The sequence below is a fragment of the Topomyia yanbarensis genome, chromosome 3, assembly GCF_030247195.1.
Source record: "Topomyia yanbarensis strain Yona2022 chromosome 3, ASM3024719v1, whole genome shotgun sequence".
Classification (NCBI taxonomy): Eukaryota; Metazoa; Arthropoda; class Insecta; order Diptera; family Culicidae; genus Topomyia; species Topomyia yanbarensis.
In genome coordinates this window covers 317,796,423-317,817,683 of record NC_080672.1, presented here as the reverse complement: position 1 = coordinate 317,817,683, position 21,261 = coordinate 317,796,423, and the positions used below count along the sequence as shown (strand labels likewise).

At 42.3% G+C, this 21,261-nt stretch overlaps 1 protein-coding gene across 1 annotated transcript in view; it reads left to right on the top strand.

Annotated features, from left to right (window-relative positions):
* Positions 1–12,268: 12,268 nt before the first annotated feature.
* LOC131693211 (tyrosine-protein kinase Drl) overlaps positions 12,269–21,261 on the top strand; it is a 245,305-nt gene continuing 236,312 nt past the window's right edge. Inside the window, exon 1 of the mRNA XM_058980860.1 lies at positions 12,269–13,787. Within this exon, the coding sequence (XP_058836843.1) occupies positions 13,667–13,787 (121 nt within the window). The 5' untranslated portion in view covers positions 12,269–13,666. The remainder of the gene's footprint in view (positions 13,788–21,261) is intronic.

Below are 21,261 nucleotides of genomic sequence, written 5' to 3'. Positions count from 1 at the left end.
CATGTACCTTTCGACATTCATCTTCACCCGGTGAACAGCTTTGCAGTTGTTGACTAATACCACGTACGCCTTGTGGTGAGCTATCTACAGCTTGTTCCCGTTCATCCAGCTGTCGATCGCGTCTGTCGTCTCCGTCGCAGACACCTCCACTTCTTCAAGTGTCTCATCAACGGAAGTGGCACTTCGTCCACGAAATCCACAATTTTCACACTCCGGGGCTGGCGCAGTGTCACGACCTCATCATACATCCCGTTACACAAAGCTCAGGCGAGCATGGAGCTCTACAGGAACGTCCGCTTTGACTCGCATTCTGCTCTTCGTTCGTCTCGCACAGCAACACTACTGTGGAAGTAGCTCTTCAAGATCTGGCATAGATAGTCCTCATTCTATGCGGCGCTGGCGCTGTTAAACACATCCTTCAAATCTATCGTGACAGCAGCGCAGCATGCCTTTTTCGCACTCTCGAGCACTGTCTGAATTGCATCCCCTGCCGATGATTCTTTGCGGAATTCGAACTGCATCTTGAACAGTCTGCGCTAATCATCCGTGTATTTCGTCAGCCTGTTAATTTTAATTCTTCCCAGGAGCTTTCCGACTGTATCCAGCAGGAATATAGGCCTATAAGAGAGCGAATTGCCGACGGCAACATTTTTGTACTCTACATTTCTCGGAAGTTGCCTGCATCTAAACACTTCTGCAGCATGTCTTGATATACAAGGATTGCAGCCACGTTTGGTATTCCATCCGGACAGGGTGCATTCTTTAATTTCAGTCATATAGCTTCTGCGAGCTCGACGTTAGACACTTTCCGATCGTCCGTGTTTGCTCTTTCTTTTTCGTCGGTGGCCAGTCGAATCGCGCTTTGGGAAGAGTCCCTCAAGAATTATTTTCAACTCACCTGGAAACATTTCAGTTGTCGTCGACGGGCCTTCCATTTTCGCCATCACGACTCGCTACATGTCGCCCCAGGGATTGGCGACAACTGCTCGGCACAGCTCCTCATGACAATCTGACTTGCTAAACTTGATCTCGCGTTTTAAAGCGGTTCTAGCTTCTCGATATGCTGCCTTGTGCTCCTCTCTCTCTGGCTCCGATATTGCTCTCTGTGCCTTCTGGCTCTGAGACTAGCAGCGTGTAGCGTACTGAGCGTCTCGTTCCACCAGTAAGCCGGACGCCGTCTTGTAGCGACACAAACCGTTGTTAATCAGTCTCATTCACGTCCGGTCGAAGTGCCTCAACCAAGAGGTCTTTGTGGAAAGCTTTCGTCTTCTATTTTCACTTGCTGGTCATCCTTCTTCTCCGTGCTGCAGTAGGGTTCCGGTGGTCGACACGATAGCGAATTGCCTGGTGGTCACTATGGGTATACTTCTCGCATACTCTCCAGTTCATGTTCGCCGTCAGTGAAGGACTACAGATGTCGATGACAGACTCCCTCCCGTCCCCCCGAAACGTCTAACTTAGCTAGAGCTTCTTGTAGGAAACATTCTCTTGTGTTGGTTACTCTGCTACCCTACTCCACAGCCCAGACATTGAAGGCACCATCAATGGCTACCGGCTTTTGGCCGATCAACTGCTCGGATAACTGTTCCATTATCCACCGTAGAGGAGCGTAACAGCTGCACACGAATGCGCCGTTGATTTTGGCGATCACGACACCTTCGTATGAGCGTGCTTCTTGAATGGGAAATCTGCCCATAACTTGTATCTCAGCCGTTCCTGTTCTATCCGCTACCCAATTGCCATTATCACTCACCAATCAAAGCGACGTCCCACATAGTTTCTATCGTAGACAGCCACAACAGCTGCTGTGCGGAGTCACAGTGATCCAGATTAATCTGGGTTATCACCATTACCGCTGGCCTACAGTCGTAGGCTGGGTATTTGATTCCACCCGTCTGATGGTCGTTTCCGTAAGCTGGAGTGCAAAGCAAGCACTTCGGCCTCTGCGTGCAGACTCTCGCGTAATGGCCCGTCTCTCCGCATTTCCAGCACATCCCGAATCTCTCTGCGGTTTTGCAAGTCCCTGCCAAATGTCCAAAGCCCAAACACTTGAAGCATTTCTCCTCTTGTTTATTCACTCGTGGGGCGGCTCTCAATGGGCATCTTGACCATCCAACCGTAACTTTGCGTACCTCCAGCGCCTTATCGGTAGCGATTACCGGTAAACGACTCATCGCTGTCTGAGTTCCTCCGTATCCCTTCTATAACCGGATCGTCATGTGCACCTCACCCAGGTTGCACTGTTGCTCCAGTGCACTTCTCAGCTCGTCTACCGCTGTAATCCATCCATGTCATTGTCCTCGGGCTAAAGGCTTTAACTTCTGGCTCTTCTTTTTGGGAACGCATGGCTCTCACCACGTTTTCACCCAAATCCCTCACCTCCGATCCTCTCTGACCTACTTCAGGAGCGCTGCATACGTTGTCGCGTCTTTAGCTTTGACTAGCACGGCCCCTTTTTGCTTCGGAGGAGTTATGAAATACGGTATTGCCTATCCCGAGATAAACTAGCGTTTCGTCGATTTGCTGCTATATGTGACACAAATGAGTGCGAACGAAACAAAAATAAACGTCAAACCATTTTTTCGCTTGCACTAATGCAAAGTGAACATGCGCGTAATTCAGCGCACGACTTGGTGGCGCATGGCTGAAATGTCTCGATGTGGATTTTAGAAAAGATTCGCAATAGCCTTTGCCTCAATGCATGCTCAGCTACGTCAGTCCTCAGTGTTACCGTTTCGTACTCCTTAACAGCAAACACTAGCGCCTTTCAGACTCTGAATACCATCTCTTTAATGTCCTTATGGACATTGTTTCTCGTGTGTACAAACTTGTGAAGCGCCGGAGGTTGAGAGGTAAGCGTGACCGCCAGTCATTCCTGTTGGTCTGGGTTCAATCCCAACCGATGTCGTTGATGTCATTCTGAGGTGAAAAAATCTTTGGTCACGTCTTCCTTCGGAAGGAAAGTAAATTGGTTGGTCCCGGGTCCATGAGTTGATCTAGTCCAGATAGTGGAGTCACCTTTCTAGCGTCGGTAAAGTAGATGTAAAATCCAACTTCTATACTTACTAACAAATATCTCCTCCTCCCATGATACTTGTGGAGTGCGCAGTAGTATATACGGTCTCTAGCAAAAGTAATTATTGGACTAACATTCCTTCCTTTTCTTTGCGCGATCTACGTTCGGGCCTGGCCGGTGCCTGTATTGATCAATAAAACACTTTAGGATTACCAGAAGTTGCACATTGAAAGATCTTTCGCTATACCCAAGCATAATTATCTACTGATTCCCTGTGCAACTTCAGCTAGCCAGATCGATAACGGAGTAGCAGCCAGGGGTGGTCGCACATGCTCAAGCTCAAGCTCTACAAACTTGTGAAGCTTCTCTACCAAGCACTTCTCTGCCACTACTTTCGGGTTTTGTGGGACTCATCCCGCTCTGCTTTGGATGTTGTTGCTGCTGCGGCTGCTGCTGCTCTTGTTGGATAACGTTAGTTGCTGCTGGTGGTGGTGATCTCACCGAACCACCTCTGATGAACGGATTCCCCGCGCCTACTTCGTATTTGCGAGTTTCTTGTTTGGTCCCAACTCCGGGCCGCTATCACCTCTATGTAGTCGCCTCTTCTGATCTCACGGCTGGCTATGTAAGTGAGGAGGTCATACTAGGCTTGACGCTACTCTTCATGATCGAAGCCGGATCGGCGTATGATCGGGAATGGTCCATCCGGACCGAGTACCAAAAGCTATTGGCGACGAGTTTTGATCGTACCTAGAGACCTGCCAAGATTATAGTGGGACGAAGGCAATCGTACCGTTAGCCCACTCGCCTTTCAGGTCGGTGTAATCCTTCCTTACTCAGGGAATAGAACAGCATACCTGTCAGTCCAAAGTCGCCGTCCAATTAGTGATCGGTGTCCAGTCCGTTTGCCAAGTAACGTTTGCCAAGGCCTGTATACTATAATCAGGATGTTACTGGCGTCGATCCTGATGTGCGGGTTAGACCTCCGGTGCTTTTATTGTTAAGATCCCACCAAATCCTAGCAAAACTCCCCAACTCGCAGTAGGTTCGGGGAGGGGGAGTCGTTGAGCCTCTGAATCCATGTTCTTGCCTCCTTGTTTTTTTAAGGTACCGTTTAAAAAGCTTCAATTGTCTGACCTGTAGTGTGTTGGCACTCAGTGGGACTCATGACTCACTTCCGTGCCTAACCACTAAAAACATTCCTGACTTTTTTTCGCCCTTTCTTCCCCACGGAACTACATCGGGGTATTACTTCGTGCTTTCGTTACATCTCTTTCTTTTGCTCACGAGATTTCCGCAGCTATCTCGAAGTCTAAATCGATTCAAAAAATGGCTCGATCTGTGAGCCATTTATCTCCAGATTCTCCTCTTGTTTTTCAACTCCACATATTACGTCGCCATTTAGCTCCTGTTTCAGCGAGTCATTCAGCTCCCAGTCTTATTCTGATCTACTCGGATGGTCCCCGGCAGTGAACTCACCCTACTCCATCAGAAAGATCCCTGGCGGCGGTATTTCTCTCGGTACTGGTGTATGTTTCGTGAGCCAATTAGCTCCCATTTTTGTCACGGCTGTGAATCTAAATGTAAATTCTCTGACCATAGATTTGTCCCTATACCGATGCTCGTTTCCGTGAGCCATTTAGCTCCCCACTTCGTTCCGATCAACTGGATCTAATCCCCGGCGGTGGACCTAGACCACCCAACGGGCTAGCCAGCAGATGCTGAGGTCTGTCCAGCGGTTCCGGGTAGAGTATAGGTTTCAGTTTACGGGGGCCCAACGGTCCACTGCTAGCTGCTAGACGCGATCTACTCGCGCTAATCTCCGGTGATGGATCTAGCTAACGAGCTATCCGGTAGAGTGTCGAGGTTGGTTCAACAATTCCGGCGAAACCTGACGTCCGGCTCGTAGGCGATACGAACCCAGTGCTGCGTCGCGCACTACTCAACTGGTGGTGAACCTAGTCTACACCGGCAGAGAGTTCCCCAGCTGAGGAATTTTGCCCGACACCCGATTTGTAGTTTCACGGCGGCTTCTTACCCGGTGAAGCAGGCATATGGGCCGATGCGATGCTGGATCTCCTGGTGGCTTCCTGGTTTTGGCAGCAACACCATCTTTCATCTATCCAAGTAGTAGCCTTGGTCCAGGCCTTTATGTAGAACTATCTTGAACATATTCGGAAACCGTTGGGGATACAGTCTGGACCGCAAGCTTCCTTCACTTTCAGTCCTTCCGCCACTGTAAGAAACTCGGAAAAAGACACTCCACGATAATTTTCAATTTGTCAGCGCATATTTCAGCTAGCGTCATTGGACCCATGATCTTGTCCATCACAACATGGTAAGCATTGCCCCAGGAGTTAGCGTCAGCTGCTCTGCATGGCTTCTTGTAGCAATTGGACTTACTAAGCACTATCTCGCATTTAAAAGCAGCCCCAACTGATAGCAATGTCACATTACACTCTTCCTTAGTTGCCTGAGATCTTGCTGTTTGGACGCATCTTCTGGCTTTTAGGAAGGCGTGCTGCCTAGGATGCTGAGCCACCAAAACACCGGACGGCGGCAGTTCGTCGACTCTATTTTTCTCGACATTAGTACATCACATGCCGCCGCTAATGTTTCCGACAGCTCATCGGCATTCGTAATTAGAGCGGCTTATTACGTCAGTATTACTGAGCCGTGGGTATTTTATGTTTTTTCAATATTTAAAAATTCAAATTAACTTTTAAAATACCTGTCCAATGGATCTGGTTGACGCAGCTAGCTACTGCGTGATCCTCTTCCTTGGCGGTGAAACTTTAGTTGCGTTGTCTGCCGCAATGTTTTTTATCATAATCAGTACCGCATGACGTAGATGGAGAAATTGCACAACATTAACTTCTGCTACGTTGAGCTTCATGTTCACCTTCAACAATTGTTCCACTTCACGTCTCGATGGTCTTACTGGACACTTCGAGAAGTCAACAGCAACACAGTTTGCCCGCAATGAGTTATAAATTTGCTTTGAATTGTCACTCATTGTTTGTTCACGTTTCACACACTGGGTAGAAGCAATCAAGTTTTGCTTTTGTAAATAGACAAAGCGGTGCACGGGTAAATTTGATTACATGTCCTGCTATAGCAGTTGAGCGATTTCTAGCTTCTAGAGCTGAGCAAGATGAGAAACTGGACATCACTCTTACTAGTTGCTTTAGGCGTCATCTAGGTTGTGTGACTGTTTGGTTATAGTGTCTAACTAGTGCTAACTTTGGTACTAGTTTAGAAACATCGTCTTACCCCGAATTTACATCTTTCTGTTGCACGTGCACGCATACCAATATTTCATATATTTTGTATGTGAGTATTAACACATGTCTGGCACGATGCCAAGCCGGTCAAGTGTGAATGCTCGCATTTGAAGTGTATGCAAAAATATTGGTGTCCGTAGTGTCGGTACTGAACCCTCACTGAACGGATCCGATAGTGCTTAACTTGGTCCCAAGTTAGTGCTAATTACTAACGAGATAAATTTGGAACACAAAAAGCCAATTTCATTGTAAGAATTTCTTGCCAGGTTGCAAGAATTTCTTGAATGAATTACAGGAATTTCTTGCCGGAATAGAAATAATTTCTTGCAAGAGTTGCAAGAATTCCATGCAACAGCTGCAAAAATTTCTAACATAAGTTGCAAGATTTTTTTTGCAGATGTGGCGAAAATTTCTTGCAGGATTTGCAAGAATATCTTTGCAGATCTTGCAAGAGTTTTTGCATAAGTTGCAAGAATGTCTTACATAAGTTGTAAAAAAACAAATAACCCAAAAATCTAGCTTAGTCCCTAAGTTAATGTTGGATTCTGATGAGATAAGGTCGAAAATTCCTTAACTAATTTAGTTATAGGTTGTGCGCTCTTCGCGCACAAAAGTGGTTTTATTCAATTTTTGTTTTAGAGAGAAATGTGGAATAGGGTACTCGAAAGTTTGCAATAGCTTTTGGGCTAGTTGTAAAGGACTACACACGTCCAAAACGCCGTTATTGAGATAAATAGCAGAATATAATGGGGACACCAAGTGCATAGAAGATCTACACTCGGTTGTTTACGAAACTGCATTGTCTCAGCTATTGGCTTCAATCCCCGATTCTATCAAGTATCTTCCCGGAATGGAGATTTTCTTGATGGAGCCGAATTGTTGGCGGAATATTCTACATCTCTCTGGTTAACCAGTCAGTTTTATTTTTCTTTAATTGGTTTTGTCATGAGTGAAAATATTAATTATCTTCTAGATAAATTGATCAGTTCACCGTTTATCGTTCATTATCATCATCATGGACGAAACTTATGTGAAAATAGATTTCTGGCTTCTTGGGCTCCTTTTCTTCACTGCTGGTTATGAGTTTGACGTCTCTGCGGAAGTTAGAAAGCAGAAGATATCTAATCTTGCTAAAAAATTCATGATTTGGCAGGTAACATGTAGAAAACGGAGCAGCCCGTTTATGACAACCAGGACAGTCAATGGATAGATGTACCTGAAAGAATGCCTCCAATTGTTTACTTCCACTTCTGAGGTGTCACGAAGGCTTTACGCTTTTCTGGCTGGATTTAGTTTCGTTCCGTTCGATTTTCTTGCAAAAACATGTTATTCTCTTGAATGTGCAGTAATTGCGACCAATTCAGAAATGCTGGACCATCACGCAGCAGGCACTCCGGAAGCATTCTAAGGAAGTGAAATCGGAGGCAGAAATGTGGAGAAATGGATTCCCACTAAAAAACAAGCTGCCACGTTGTTGAACCAGAGAAGAGAAGGGCCACTCAAAATCAAAACTTCTCACAATTCTTTTTAAAATCACTAGCGGCACGTTGTGTCGAAGCCCTGCAAAATACACTGTTAATCAACACATTAGTTCAAAATTATACGACGTTACTGGTATAAAATATCTAGCAAATTCATCCCCGATAATCCGACAAGTGGTCAGAATATGTTCTACCAAATAAAAATTGTCATGCAATAATTAACCCATCTTTCAAACATTGACTGCGTTTTTGGGTTGCAAACGGATATTTTACTTTAAAAAAAAAATTTTCCATCGAAAAACGAAAGTTTAAATGTTATGTAAGCAAACATTTACGTTTAAATATCGAAACTTTTGACTGCACAGTTAATTCTTAGCGCACTGCCAAGAAAGATTTTCAATGGATATCTTACCAATGGTTATTGTGTGTCTTTTCTTTTAAGAACCACCAAGCAAGGACATTAAATTTAAACACAAACAGCATTTTGTTAGCCAGCCATTTTCCTTTTCCAGGATTCGCTATAAGTTTTTTGGTCCTTATAAAAGTGGAGGAAATTAGTTTATAATTATTTTCAATCTTTAATATTGGAGGCTGCTTTGTATAAATTCTCATGAGTACCTTTTCAAGGATTTAACGTCGCATTTCAATTGTTACAAAATGTCACCACGGTCTGTAAACCATGACAATCGTTCTGACTACTCACCAGTGCTGCCACAATTAAACCTGTACTGGGAGTTGAAAATTTTTCGTATTCTGTACCAACACAATGACAAACAGAATCATTTTATATAATAATTTTTCATTCGATATACTGTGCTGATGTTGATATTTGGCTGCGAAAAACCAAAAAATCCGACTCAGAATCAGTTGTTTCATTTGCGATAAAATTTCGCCAGAAACCAGTCAAAACCTCGGAGTGTTCTACTAAAATTTCCGAAAAATCTATGAAAAATTGAAATATTTCCAAAAATCTGTGGAAATCGGTGAAATTTTCATGAAAATGTTAACTTTACTCCTGCCAACACAAACATCTTTCATTAGTTCCGATTCGTTTGATGTTGGATCGAATTAACGGTTTTGTCTGACGTTGTGCCCAGCAAAGCGGAGTAACGTCAGAAAAAACAATCAAGAAATAATCTGCTGATCCAACACGTCTCATGGATTTCCTAATTGTTAAATAAATCTGTGACATTAAAGAAACATTTGTGAATGTGCAACCCTGGCTGGGGCTTGTATTGACATTTGGATGCGAGATGTGACAAACTTGTATTCAGCAAATCAAATGAAGCAAATGGGTGCTTACAGAGTGGCGGCGAGAAGCTAAGCTGGGGCACGGGCTGACATTAGAATGCGAAAAACCTGCTTGCTGTAAACCAAAGGGATGATGTCAGAGTGAAAGCCGAGCGGATCTGCACCGGCTACCTGCTTTTACACTGACAGGTTCCATTTGATATGCTGCAAGCAGGTTTCTGGCATCTCGCATCCTACTGTCAGTACCACCTAAGTAACCCATAAGCATTATAACGTAGCCTAATATCTGCTTTAGATCCACATATAATGCTATCTTGAAGGGCCGTAAAGCCTGATATTATGCTGGTATTATGCTAGAAAAGGAGAAATGTAGTGCTATTATTGTGCATAGATTGACAGCTCGTTTCTGCAGTACTTATGCTATTAGCATTAGCTTCAGTTGGCTGTCATTGTCCGCCATGGTTTTAAAATCATTTCTTATGTTTCCTTTCGGTATGATGAAGCAAAAGGGAAAAACTTTTAAAATAAAATGTTCTGTTTAAAACCGCAATTGACTCTCTTCTAATGTATTGTAATGAATTTCCTTAATGTGTTTTCGTTCGCACATAATATGAATGTTTCACGAAAATTACCTTTAGTATGTCTCGAACTGAGGTACCTTGCCTCGTCCTTCATGGTAAGTGCGCTGCATTTGCTCCCGAGACTATATTGCATATGTTCGATTGAAATGAAATATGCCCAATATAATCTACAAGAAGAGTTGAATAACAAATAAACCCATAGTATTACAATAGCATTATATCGCCTTTTTATTTGCTCTATAATGGCACTAAATGCACTTGTAAAGCTTACATGCTTTAAAGATCCTTGAAGCATGTACGCGTTATATCAGCTTTATATACGCATATAGAGCCAGTGATAATGCTATATGTCGGTTGCGCTATTATGCATTATTGATGCTAATATAGAGCTTTATTGCATTGTTAATGCTGGAATGGAGTTTCAATGCAACATTAGTGCAAATGTATAGCAAATATAGTGCAATGACTTAATGCTTATGGTTACTTGGGAAGCACATACACAGTTTCTCGCCGCCACTCTGTAAGCGGCCTATCACAGTAAACGCAAGCGATCTGCGCAGATCTGCTCGGCTTTCATTAGGTTTGTTTCAATACACGGTTCTTGCTCCTAGTTGCTCCGTAGCAAACAGGAACAAAAAAACTTGCTAATTTTTAATTCGGTTTGCTACTAGAAGTAGAAAAGGAGAAGAAGTACTTCCAGTTTCTCCTGGTACTGTAACAAACCTATTTTGACATCAACCCTTTGATTTGCTGCAAGCAAGTTCTCAAATCCCGCATCCTAATGTCAGTGCTAGCTCCAGCTCAGTTTCTCGCCATCACTCTATCAGCGGTCTAACTCAACATTTATAACCTGTTTACTGGTATGCATCGCAGTATTAAATTATTTTACCTGCCGTGCTAAAAAAAAATATGTACCAAACTGTACTGTTTTTACAAAAATATGTTATCCGTATCGTACAGAATTTGTACCAAAAATACTCGAAAAATCTGTACCTTTCTAGATAAATATGTACTTGTGGCATCGCTGCTACACACTTTTCAGATCTGCGTACCGAAAAGCTATTATTAATCAGTTACTCAGTAGCCAAGTTAAAGTTTTTTTCTAAAATAAATTTAAAAATAGTTAAACTGTTAGAGAAAACAACTGCTGTTAAGACCGACGATGGCGAGATTGTATACGTTCATTGGGTCATTAAGCCATGTGCTGTTTTCGATTTTTTCCGATGCAGCTGACGTTTTATCGAACCTTTTTTTATTTTTTTGTTCGAAAAATTACAAATATTTTTTTTTACAAAATTGAATTATCACGACAAAATCTTCCATTGGAATATGTGGTAAGTGCTCTTGTGACCTTAAGTGCTCACATTAGCTGTCACTGCATTGGATTGAAATTCAGAAAAAAACGTTTACTTCTTTAGCTTAATTATCACAAGTAATATTCATGACAAATGGAAAAATCCACCACCCATGCGGAAGATCACGTTCCACTAGTTAGAAAGAGGGCTCTGCAATCATGTGCTGCTTAGCAAAGGTTCCTTACGAGTTACTCTTCAATATGCAAAATTAATAAAAGCGTGCCAGGTAATCAGAGAATATTCCGTTGAAACTGGATGATTTTCCGGACGCTTCGCAAAAATAACAGATAATGTCGTTTTTGAAAACGAGCGTTCGTTGATTACATACAGCAATAAGCATAATATCAATCAGAAAAGTAAAATCTATGATACGAAACGCAATAATACATTTTCTGTTATTTACTGTACGCTTTAGCGAAGCTCGACCTTACCGCCTGCAACGATTTATACGAGCCAGTCTCAAAAGTTATACTAGTTGAAACGTCACACGGGTGCACTCTCAAATCAAAGCAAGGAAAACCAGCAACAAATCCGATTCGCTTTTGTGAGAACTTTCGTAATTTTTTTTGTTCGAAGTGGTACTTCTCTTCTCTGGTTGAACCCTTATGATCAGTATCAAGAGGAAGGTACGTGCATTTGGATATGGCTATGAACATATTCTTTGCAAAACAGGACACCAATTTACGAATCGATCGGAATTGGACTTCCCTGCAGTGAAAAGATCAATGTTCAGCAACATGAACAAACTGAATGTAATTTCCTTAGGAATGTTCACCTCTGGTGACTCCCGAACAGCTCAGTGCTAAACAATTTACCTCAACTTAACAGCCAATAAACTTTACAACCTAACCACACCGTCATGCTCCGGAAGGAACTTTCGCCGTGCAAAATGCAAAACGTAAATTTACAATCATTGATAAGCGTAAAGTTTTCCCGCTTGAGTCCATTCCGGCTGAAGGCGCGCAACAACGCTCGAGGAGAACTTTTCCACTTCAGGTTGTGAGCTATCGCCCGAAGAAGGATAACAACATTCAACATAGCTCGGTCAGGCATACCGCCGGATGCCGGTAGTGTATCAACAAGTAGTTGTGCCAACACTCGCTGCATGCGGCTAATGTGTGGATAGCCACAAAATGAACATCCGCCGATCCCTGAGGGAATTCCGAACGGCGCATGCGCCGGAACCGTTTCCGAAGGAGCACGTTCATCTGCGTGGAGCGAAGTCGAACCGGTTCAGATCCTGGCATCCCGTTGACTGAATCGCGACATGTGTCCTGTGTCAGTCTCAGTTCGGATCTTCACTCGATAGGGCGTGTTTACGGTTTCGCGGTCGGCAAAATGAATCCCTCCTTCGGACAGGAAGTGCCATCGGGTGAAGTGTTGAATGAAGTAGAGTGACGCGTGAAAGCCGGAACCACTGTGAACTGATCGGTTGCATGGTCTGGTCTGGAGGCAATCTGCAACTGTCGTCGCCTGTCGAACCGAGGACGGAAGGTTGTCAGCAGTCGCTATCCTGCGGTCTTCGTTGAACGACGTATCGAACATCGTCCGTGTATAGTGAAGGGTTGGCACACAAGGACAGCTCTCGCAAGGAATCTCCTGCAACCGCGGTTGAATTAATAATTTAACGCCAGTTTGGTGTGGAGTGATAGTCATTAACGAGCTCGTTACCGTGGATTCTGTTGTTATCGTTACCAATGCGAGCGTGGTAGCATTCGGAATTTACCCCGGCGGTATGTTTTAGTGCATTTGTGGCTCTCGGGGCCAATTGTTCGAAGTGTGGTTTGCTAATTGCTATGTAAGCCATAGTGTAATCCTTTGGCAGTGAAACCTATTTGATCGATTCGTTCGCCGGGGCAACTCATCAGCATAATCATATTATAAAATGCGACGAACGGAACAAGCGCTGTTTTAATCATGTGGTGCGTTGAATCAATATCTAATTAGGAGTGAAAACAAAAGCTGAGGAGATAAAAATTAATAATAGATTGTGCTCGATCATTTTCCCGATGGACGTGTCCTGGGCAGTGAAACAGCGCCCGAGTGCACCTGGGAAAGGAAATAATTAAAAATTCAAATTTCACGAGCATTGGTGATGAATATTCATGATGAGCCCGTGGGTCAGTTGTAGGCTATTCTGCAGTGTGGGTGCACCTGATGGATTATCGTTAAAAAGCTCGACCACTTGATGCAATTGTGGAATTATCGTTTCTCGTGCAAATTGTTCCCGGTCCACCGCCGCTTCGGTTAGTGAAGTGATGAGCAACGGGCAGAGTTCCGCTTCCGGTCACAGCTGGCCCTGGCAGACTGTCCCCAAGTTCTAAGTGGATGAGCAGCAGCGGCCAAATGAATGATGATACCGCTTTCCACTCGACTGGAACACCGAGCGACAGTTGAAATGATTGATGAAGCTACGCTGTGCAAATAACGAAACAAATAATTATAAATTTATGCCTGAAATTAATTTGATTGGGTCCGAGGCCTATCCTCGCTCAGCGCTCTGACGAATACTCGGCGTTTCTGTAATTAGTGTCTGAGGTGTCGGTTTTTGTCGAATCTGTAATTCTCTTTCAACTTGACGCACCTGTAGTTAGCATAGGAAAATATTCTCCATTCTGTGAACTCACGCTATCGCTCCGTAGTTAATACAAAATTAATCAAAAAAAAAATTGCAAAATTCTCAAGTGTTTTATCGAAAATGATCTCTCGTTGGAATATCTGCTTGCGAATAGTACTCCTGCAGCTGCTGAACGTAGCTCGACCTTCCCTTGGATACTTCGACCTGTTCCTGAACCACTCGGAAGTAATCAAATTAATGGGTAAGTTTATTTTCGTCGCCGTCTGATTGTTGTTTCAGATTTCCGGTTTTGATAAAAGGCCGTTCGACCGTTAATTATGCTGCTCGTGAACTTATGATGATTGAAATAAAACATTTATTTCGACCTTGGTATAATTGATTGGGGAAAAAATGCACGCGGAGCATTTGATTTATAGATGGTTTGATAAAGGTTCGATATGTTTCAACACAAAAAAGGAACACATAAATAATTTTACTTTCTTTGACAACTTAGCAAATAAATAATAAATTATTATGCGGGTAATCAGCATTTAAGATCAAATGAAACAGATGATATTTTTTATCGATTTAGATGTTATTACTATTTTGTATGCTGCGAAAATGATCGCAAAGTTTCTGTGGGTTACATGGTTATTAAGAATACAGGGTAGACAAGCCCTTATTCATCAGACTTTCACAAAAACAAAAATGTCAACAGAGTGGTTACGAGTATATTCTCCGAGCTGCAGAGGAAGTGGCGAAGGCACCAAAAAAGTAGCGCCATTGGCTAGAGCGCCGCCGTGAAACCACACATCGGGTTTCGGAAGAATTTCTGCCGCTGGGGAACTCTCTGACGGTGTAGACTAGTTTAGTAGTACGCGACATGGCACCGGATTCGGGTCGTAGGGGCGCCAGCGAACCGGACGTCAAGCTTCATCGGAATCGACGGACCGACCTCGACACCCTAAGGGTAAGCTCGTGAGTAGGCTAGATCCAGCGCCTGAAAACACTTTTATTAATGGAAATAATTGAATTTGTTCTTGAAATCCATATTATTACTAAATCAATCGTCTGTACGCGAACTAGTTCACAACTTTATGAACCTTTTTCACAAAACAGAAGGTTGACTCACGATGTTATTCATACATTCACAAACCCAAAACAATATTTTCTCGCGAATTTTTTCACGAAATTCGGAATTTTATTCATGAATTCATTCAATCCTTTTGAACTAATTCATGATTCCTAATATATATTATCCACCATCCGTGTTCGTGAAATTGTTAACAAAATGTTATTCATGTATTTGTGTACTGGTTCATGATTCCTAGTACAATAGTCACGATTTACCATTCGTGCTCGTGAAATAGTTCTTAAAATCATCGAATATTTTGCATGTATTGCTGAACTGGTTCGTTAATATATACGTCACGATCTAATATACGTAGATGTGGTCAAGTAGGTCAGTTTTTTTGGCGAGTTCGTGAGATGGTATTTTTGCACTGATTTTGCCAAACATACACCGGTTGCAAAGGTTATATATCTGGCAACGTTTTGGCAACAAAGATTTTATGCATGGCTAAATATTTTTCAAGCTGAATCCAATAAGACGAAACTACTTTTTTTCGATGTTTTTAAAATCTGGGTACGATAGGTTATCCGAGATTAAATAAAACAACGCACATACCTAGAAAATCAGCGGTTCAACTTAAGTTTGAGTATGAATACTGCAGATTATTTAAAAATTAATAACACAAATAATAAATGTAATCCAATGACGTTATTTATTTGAGAAAATGTGGAAAGTCCAATGACGTTATTCATTTCAGAAAATGTGGAAAATGTCGAAAAAACATATCTTTCCAGCAGCTGCATCTGGTTTTGTACTTGTAAATGACTTCTTCGGTATCCTCGTCGTCGCCAGAGTGTAGAATTGAAGTTGCGCAATACAACTAACGTGGTTGCTTAACTGTGCGACGATCACGTTTGTGCCTCGGAGAATTTTTTGTATTCCATTTATTTCTCTTTTTGGATCATTTTTTTCGATTATCTATTTCAACAACATCTTAAATTATTATATTGTTAAGTCACTTGAAATATCTTACGCGCATTCATTAATGAGGAGTACTTTCCGTTCACACGAGCACGTAATGATTAGAACGGAACCTTGAATTGTTTAGAGACTGATCGAATACTGACGCCATCGCCACCACCGCCAAAGTTCTGGTTATATTTGTCTGGTTTTCACCCTATGATCACCGACAGTGACGTCCAGAAAATCCTTCTTCGTTGTTTGAATGTTGAAGGTACCACTGATATCGTGCGTTTAGTGCCAAAGGGTAAAGACACGACAAATGTGTCCTTCGTGTCGTTTAAGATTGGCCTTGATCCAGTACTGAAACAGATAGCACTTACTCCGTCTACTTGGCCCGAGGGCCTGCTGTTTCAAGAATTCATTGACATGTCAATAAAACCCGATCGTGGACCCGGACTAAACCAACTCCAAACTCCAAGCGGATGTAATCATACTGAGAATTTGGAAAGCCCAATGGTGACTAAGTAGCTGATGGGAAATAGTACACGTTACATTGCCGATTTCCGAATTCCTTTCTTGCACAACTTGCCACCGTTACGAAGAAGCATTGTTCCGCCGTCATCGCCGAGACTGCACAAACGAATTCACGCTGCGCTGCCATCACCGGGACGCCTGTTATGCCGCACTACGGAAGCCCCTGAGCGCTCCGACGCAGTCGTGCTACCAGCCAGCGACCAGCTTAGTCGTCCCGGCCCTGCGTTCGGAGGTCGTGAGGGGGTCTTCCCAACTCCCTTCTCAGGCGAGTATTTTGCTTTAAATGACGATCCGCTTTCTGAAAACCTTCTGGTTTCCAGCTTGCCTTCGGGTACATCACGTCCTTGCAATTTGTCGGGACGCTTTGCACATGGCGTCGATGGTTTGCGGTTGTATTACCAAAACGTCAGAGGGCTCAGGACGAAAATCGAGGACTTGTACTTGGCTGCTCTTGACGGCGACTACGATATTTTCGTTCTAATGGAAACTTGGCTTGATGATCGTATTACATCGATGAAGCTCTTCGGGGATTCTTACGCGGTTTATCGTGCGGATCGAGGTGCTCGTAACAGTATTCATGGTCGCGGCGGGGGAGTTTTAATCGCTGTTTCTTCCGCACTTGCCTCCTGTGAGTTTAGTGTGGATAGTTCATCAAGCATTGAAGCAGTTTGGACGAAGATTACTACGCAAACGAAGGACTACTTAATTGGAGCTGTTTACATTCCTCCAGAAAAACGACTTGATTGTTCTATTACGCAGTTCCACCTAGACTACATAGAGCGCGCTTCTTCTCAAGCAGATGCAAACGATGTGATAATAGTTCTTGGTGATTTCAACCAACCAGGACTGATGTGGGTTTCTTCTGGACGTGGGTACGCTTACCCTAACCCGTTATCCTCGACAACAAATCCTGCCAGCCGCTTACTTCTGGACGGGATGGCTTTTCACGGACTAAGTCAAGTAAGCACGGTTTCCAACCATCAATCTCGTTTTCTTTACCTTGTCTTCGTCAATGAGAATGCTTTGCCTGAGTGTTCTGTGAGTGAAGCTTCGAGTATGATCGTTCCTTTGGATAACTATCATCCCGCTTTAGAAATATCCATTTCCACCTTTAGTTCACCACTATATGAAGAGCTTTAGCTGTGAATCGTCGTAATTTTCGCAAAACTGATCTAGTAGCTCTACGCCGCTCACTGTTGCTGATTGACTGTAGTGTACTACTTGATCAAGTAGATGTTGCAGTTGATCTCTATAATCGGTTACTCCTTGACTGTGTTGAAAAATCTGTTCCAAATTAGCAACCTCCCAGGAAGCCTCCCTGGTCGAACGCAATGCTTCGGAATCTGAAACGCATCCGTACCAAAGCTCTACGTGCGTACACAAATCGACGATGCCCTATTCTCAAGCGCTTTTTCACAATAGCCAGTAATGAGTACCGCTGTTATAATAAATTGCTGTACAAAGGATATGTGAACCGCATCCAACAAAACTTACAACGAAATCCGAAGGGCTTCTGGACTTTTGTTAATAAGAAGAGAAGGAAACGGGTCTTCCGTCTAGGATGGTTTACAATGGCGAAGTAGCCACTACGACGGCGACAAAGTGTTCCCTATTTGCCAGTTACTTCTCGAGTGTCTTCACTACTGATGCGCCAACTGCCATCGAGCTCGACAACGCGTCCCGTGATGTTCCCGTTGGTGCTATGGATATGGATGTATTCACCATTTCAGAACAATCGGTTCTCTCTGCAATACAAAAAACGAAATCATCGTATGCTCCAGGACTAAGTGCAATGCCTTCAGCTGTTCTGAAAAAATGTTCGGATATTTTAGCGATTCCACTGACGCACCTTTTCAATGTGTCATTTCAGCAGCAAAAATTCCCCGATGATTGGAAGTGTTAAGTCATGTTTCCGGTACACAAGAAAGGTGACAAAAGCAACATCGAGAACTACTGGGGAATCACTTCGCTGAGAGTCGAGTCAAAAATTTTCGAATCGCTTATCAACGAGGTGCTGTTCTTTGCTAGTAAACATTACATAAGCACTTGTCAGCACGGATTCTTTCCCGGTCGATCGGTGGAGACGAACCTGGTCTCCTTCACATCCTTTTGTACGGAACAAATGTCCAAACAACTGCAGGTGGACACGATCTACACAGATCTTAAGGCTGCTTTCGACACTGTTAACCATGAGATACTGCTAACGAAGCTTGATAAACTTGGATGAACTGCCCGATTCTGCCGTTGGCATCGATCATACCTTGTTCTCGTTGGTGTCGTTGTTCAAATTGGTGACAATGAATCTGAGTCATTTTCCAACCATTCTGGAGTTCCTCAAGGTAGTACACTTGGTTCGCTACTGTTTTCACTGTTCGTGAATGATGCTGTTTTCGTCTTAATGCGTGGAGGGAAACTGTTCTTCGCCGACGACTTGAAAATATATATAATTATAAGGAAAGAAGCCGATTGTCGTGAGCTACAGTATCTCGTTGATACCTTTTATAGTTGGTGTAAAAGAAATATGATGTTTCTTAGTGTTGCTAAATGCTTTGTTATCAGCTTTCATCGAACGAGAAACATGTTTACTTTCAACTACAACATCGCTGCAACTCAGCTGCAACGCATTGATCATGTAAAAGATTTGGGCGTCATCCTTGATGAAAGGCTAACCTACACCCATCACTTCTCAGCGATCATTGACAAAGCTAATCGTCTACTAGGTTTTATGTTCAAAATATCCAACGAATTCCGGGACCCTTTGCACTTCAAAGCGTTGTATTGTTCGCTGGTGCGCTCACAGTTGGAATTCGCAAACGTCGTCTGGTGCCCCTACCATGCAACTTGGAGTCAAACAATTGAAGCCGTCCAGCGCAGATTCATAAGATATGCGTTACGTCAATTGCCTTGGAATGATCCGCTGAACTTGCCGCCATACGAAGACCGCTGTCGATTACTAGGACAGCACACTTTAGAAGATCGTAGACACGCGTCGCAAGCCACCTTCGTATCTAAGCTTCTTCTTGCCGAATATGATGTTCCCGATCTCCTATCACAAATTAACCTCTACGCACCAACCCGTGTCCTTCGTCCTCGAACACTGCTGCATACTGAAATGCGTAACACTAACTACGCTGCCAACAGCCCGATACTAGTAATGGTCCGTCGCTTCAACGATTTTACCGACATCTTCGACTTCGTCATTAGTTTCGCACAGTTTAGAAATCGTTTGTTATCACTTTAGGTTAATTATTTGTAATTTAGTTCATTAAGTCTCATTGTCAGATGGACGTAAATTGGTAAATACATAAATACATCTTGAATAGATGTAATTGCGTTTTTTATGTCCTCTTCACTTCGTTTTAGCGTTTTTCGCACGAACTTGCGCACAATTTTCCTGTCAAAGTAATTCAAATGTATATTATAGCGTGACCTATAGTTCACCAAAATGGCTGACATATATTTTTTTAGATTGACTAAATGTACTGCACTGAAGACGAAAGACTTTCGCTTTCGCAGAACAACAGGCGAAAATATAAACGACACCGTAACTAATAAAGCTGATCTTGATAACAGCCGAAATGACAGTCGTCAACGATGTTCTGTACCATGTATCGAATTCACGCAACACGAGCGACCTCAGCAATAATATAGCAAAGATAACGCCCTATACCTATTCCTACCCTATCTTGAAATTATAAACAGAATACTAGTACTATGATCCTGAAATCATGAACATGAGTCAGTCTACTCATGAATAAAGTATCACGATAACGTGAATAGAAGTTACGAAAACCGCGACTAATATCCTGAAATCACAGCGAACAGACCTCAAGCAACTATTCGAATGCTTTAAGGTTTTAAGTAAATTTATAATGATTTTATTACAGTCGCTACCATTGTTATCGGTTTTATAAAAGTAATAAAAATTCCCAGATAAGTCCGCTCTTATTAATATCTTAAGACTATCTTTAAAACCTCGATAAATCATATAGAAGAATATAATAATACAAATTCCCTTTTGCCTTATCAATTACTGTAGTGCAGTTTTCAAGTGCTCAAAAAATTATATATCTAAAGCCACTATAAAACCCTGTCGTCAATCTTAATGTTGTTTTATAAACATTCTCAATGGAATATGATAGTCTACAAAAGCTTTTTTAAACAATTTTAAGAGTATCAAGCCTTCCCCAATGCAGTTACAAATACTTGCAGTTTTATAGCGAATTTGTTGTGAGCAATTCGGTCTATGGCTATACTGGTGAAGAGTAACTCGCTAGATGGCCATTATTATGATTGATGTTGAGTCGCCATTTGTAAACACTTTTTGTCGTGAAATACAAATTATAGAAACAATTCTAAATAAAGGAACATACAATAAATTTCTACTGCTCACTGTTATCTATAGGGGAATTATGGTTAAAACCGACACCTTAAGCTTAACACTTTTTCTAAGTTGCCACAAAACCAATAAAATTATAATTTTCATGCAGAATTCTTCTTCAGAAAATTCTTAACAAGACTTAATTTTTTAAGCACTTCAAAAAATTAATTTCATTAAAAAATATTGGTTGTAAAACTTGGAAAACAAAGTGACTTTTTGTAAGCACTGCGGGTAAAACCGACACCCCATAGGGGTAAGATCGACACCCCCTTTAATTTATTTTCTCTCCACTTTATTAAAATCTTTATCTTTATTAAACATGAGATATATGCTTGATTAATAAAGTGTGAGTATGTATGATGCAAATATGTGCTTTTTATTGCTTCATCATGTAGTGAGGGGAAGAAAGTTCGAAAGCGTAGTACTATAAATAAGAGTATTTTATGCTATAGGATTATTTATTGATATGAGTATTTCCAAATAATCCTTGCGCACATCATTGCAACCTCCAGTGTCATTTTATCTCATAAGAGAAGATTTTCAAGCGTTCTACGTTCTGCTAATTGGATTCATTCAGTTGTAAGTGACACACACACTTCTTAGTAAAACTATCTTTTTCAGATTTGATTTTTCAGACTCTGATCATCAACGATCTATTGGAGTATACATAATATCATTGTCTCTTTGTGATAAAATTCGTCTATGACAAACCAAGAGAGCACTATAAATTCGGTTTGATGACCTTTTTGCAGAAATAGCAAAAGCTTCGTTAGAATCAGATAAGCA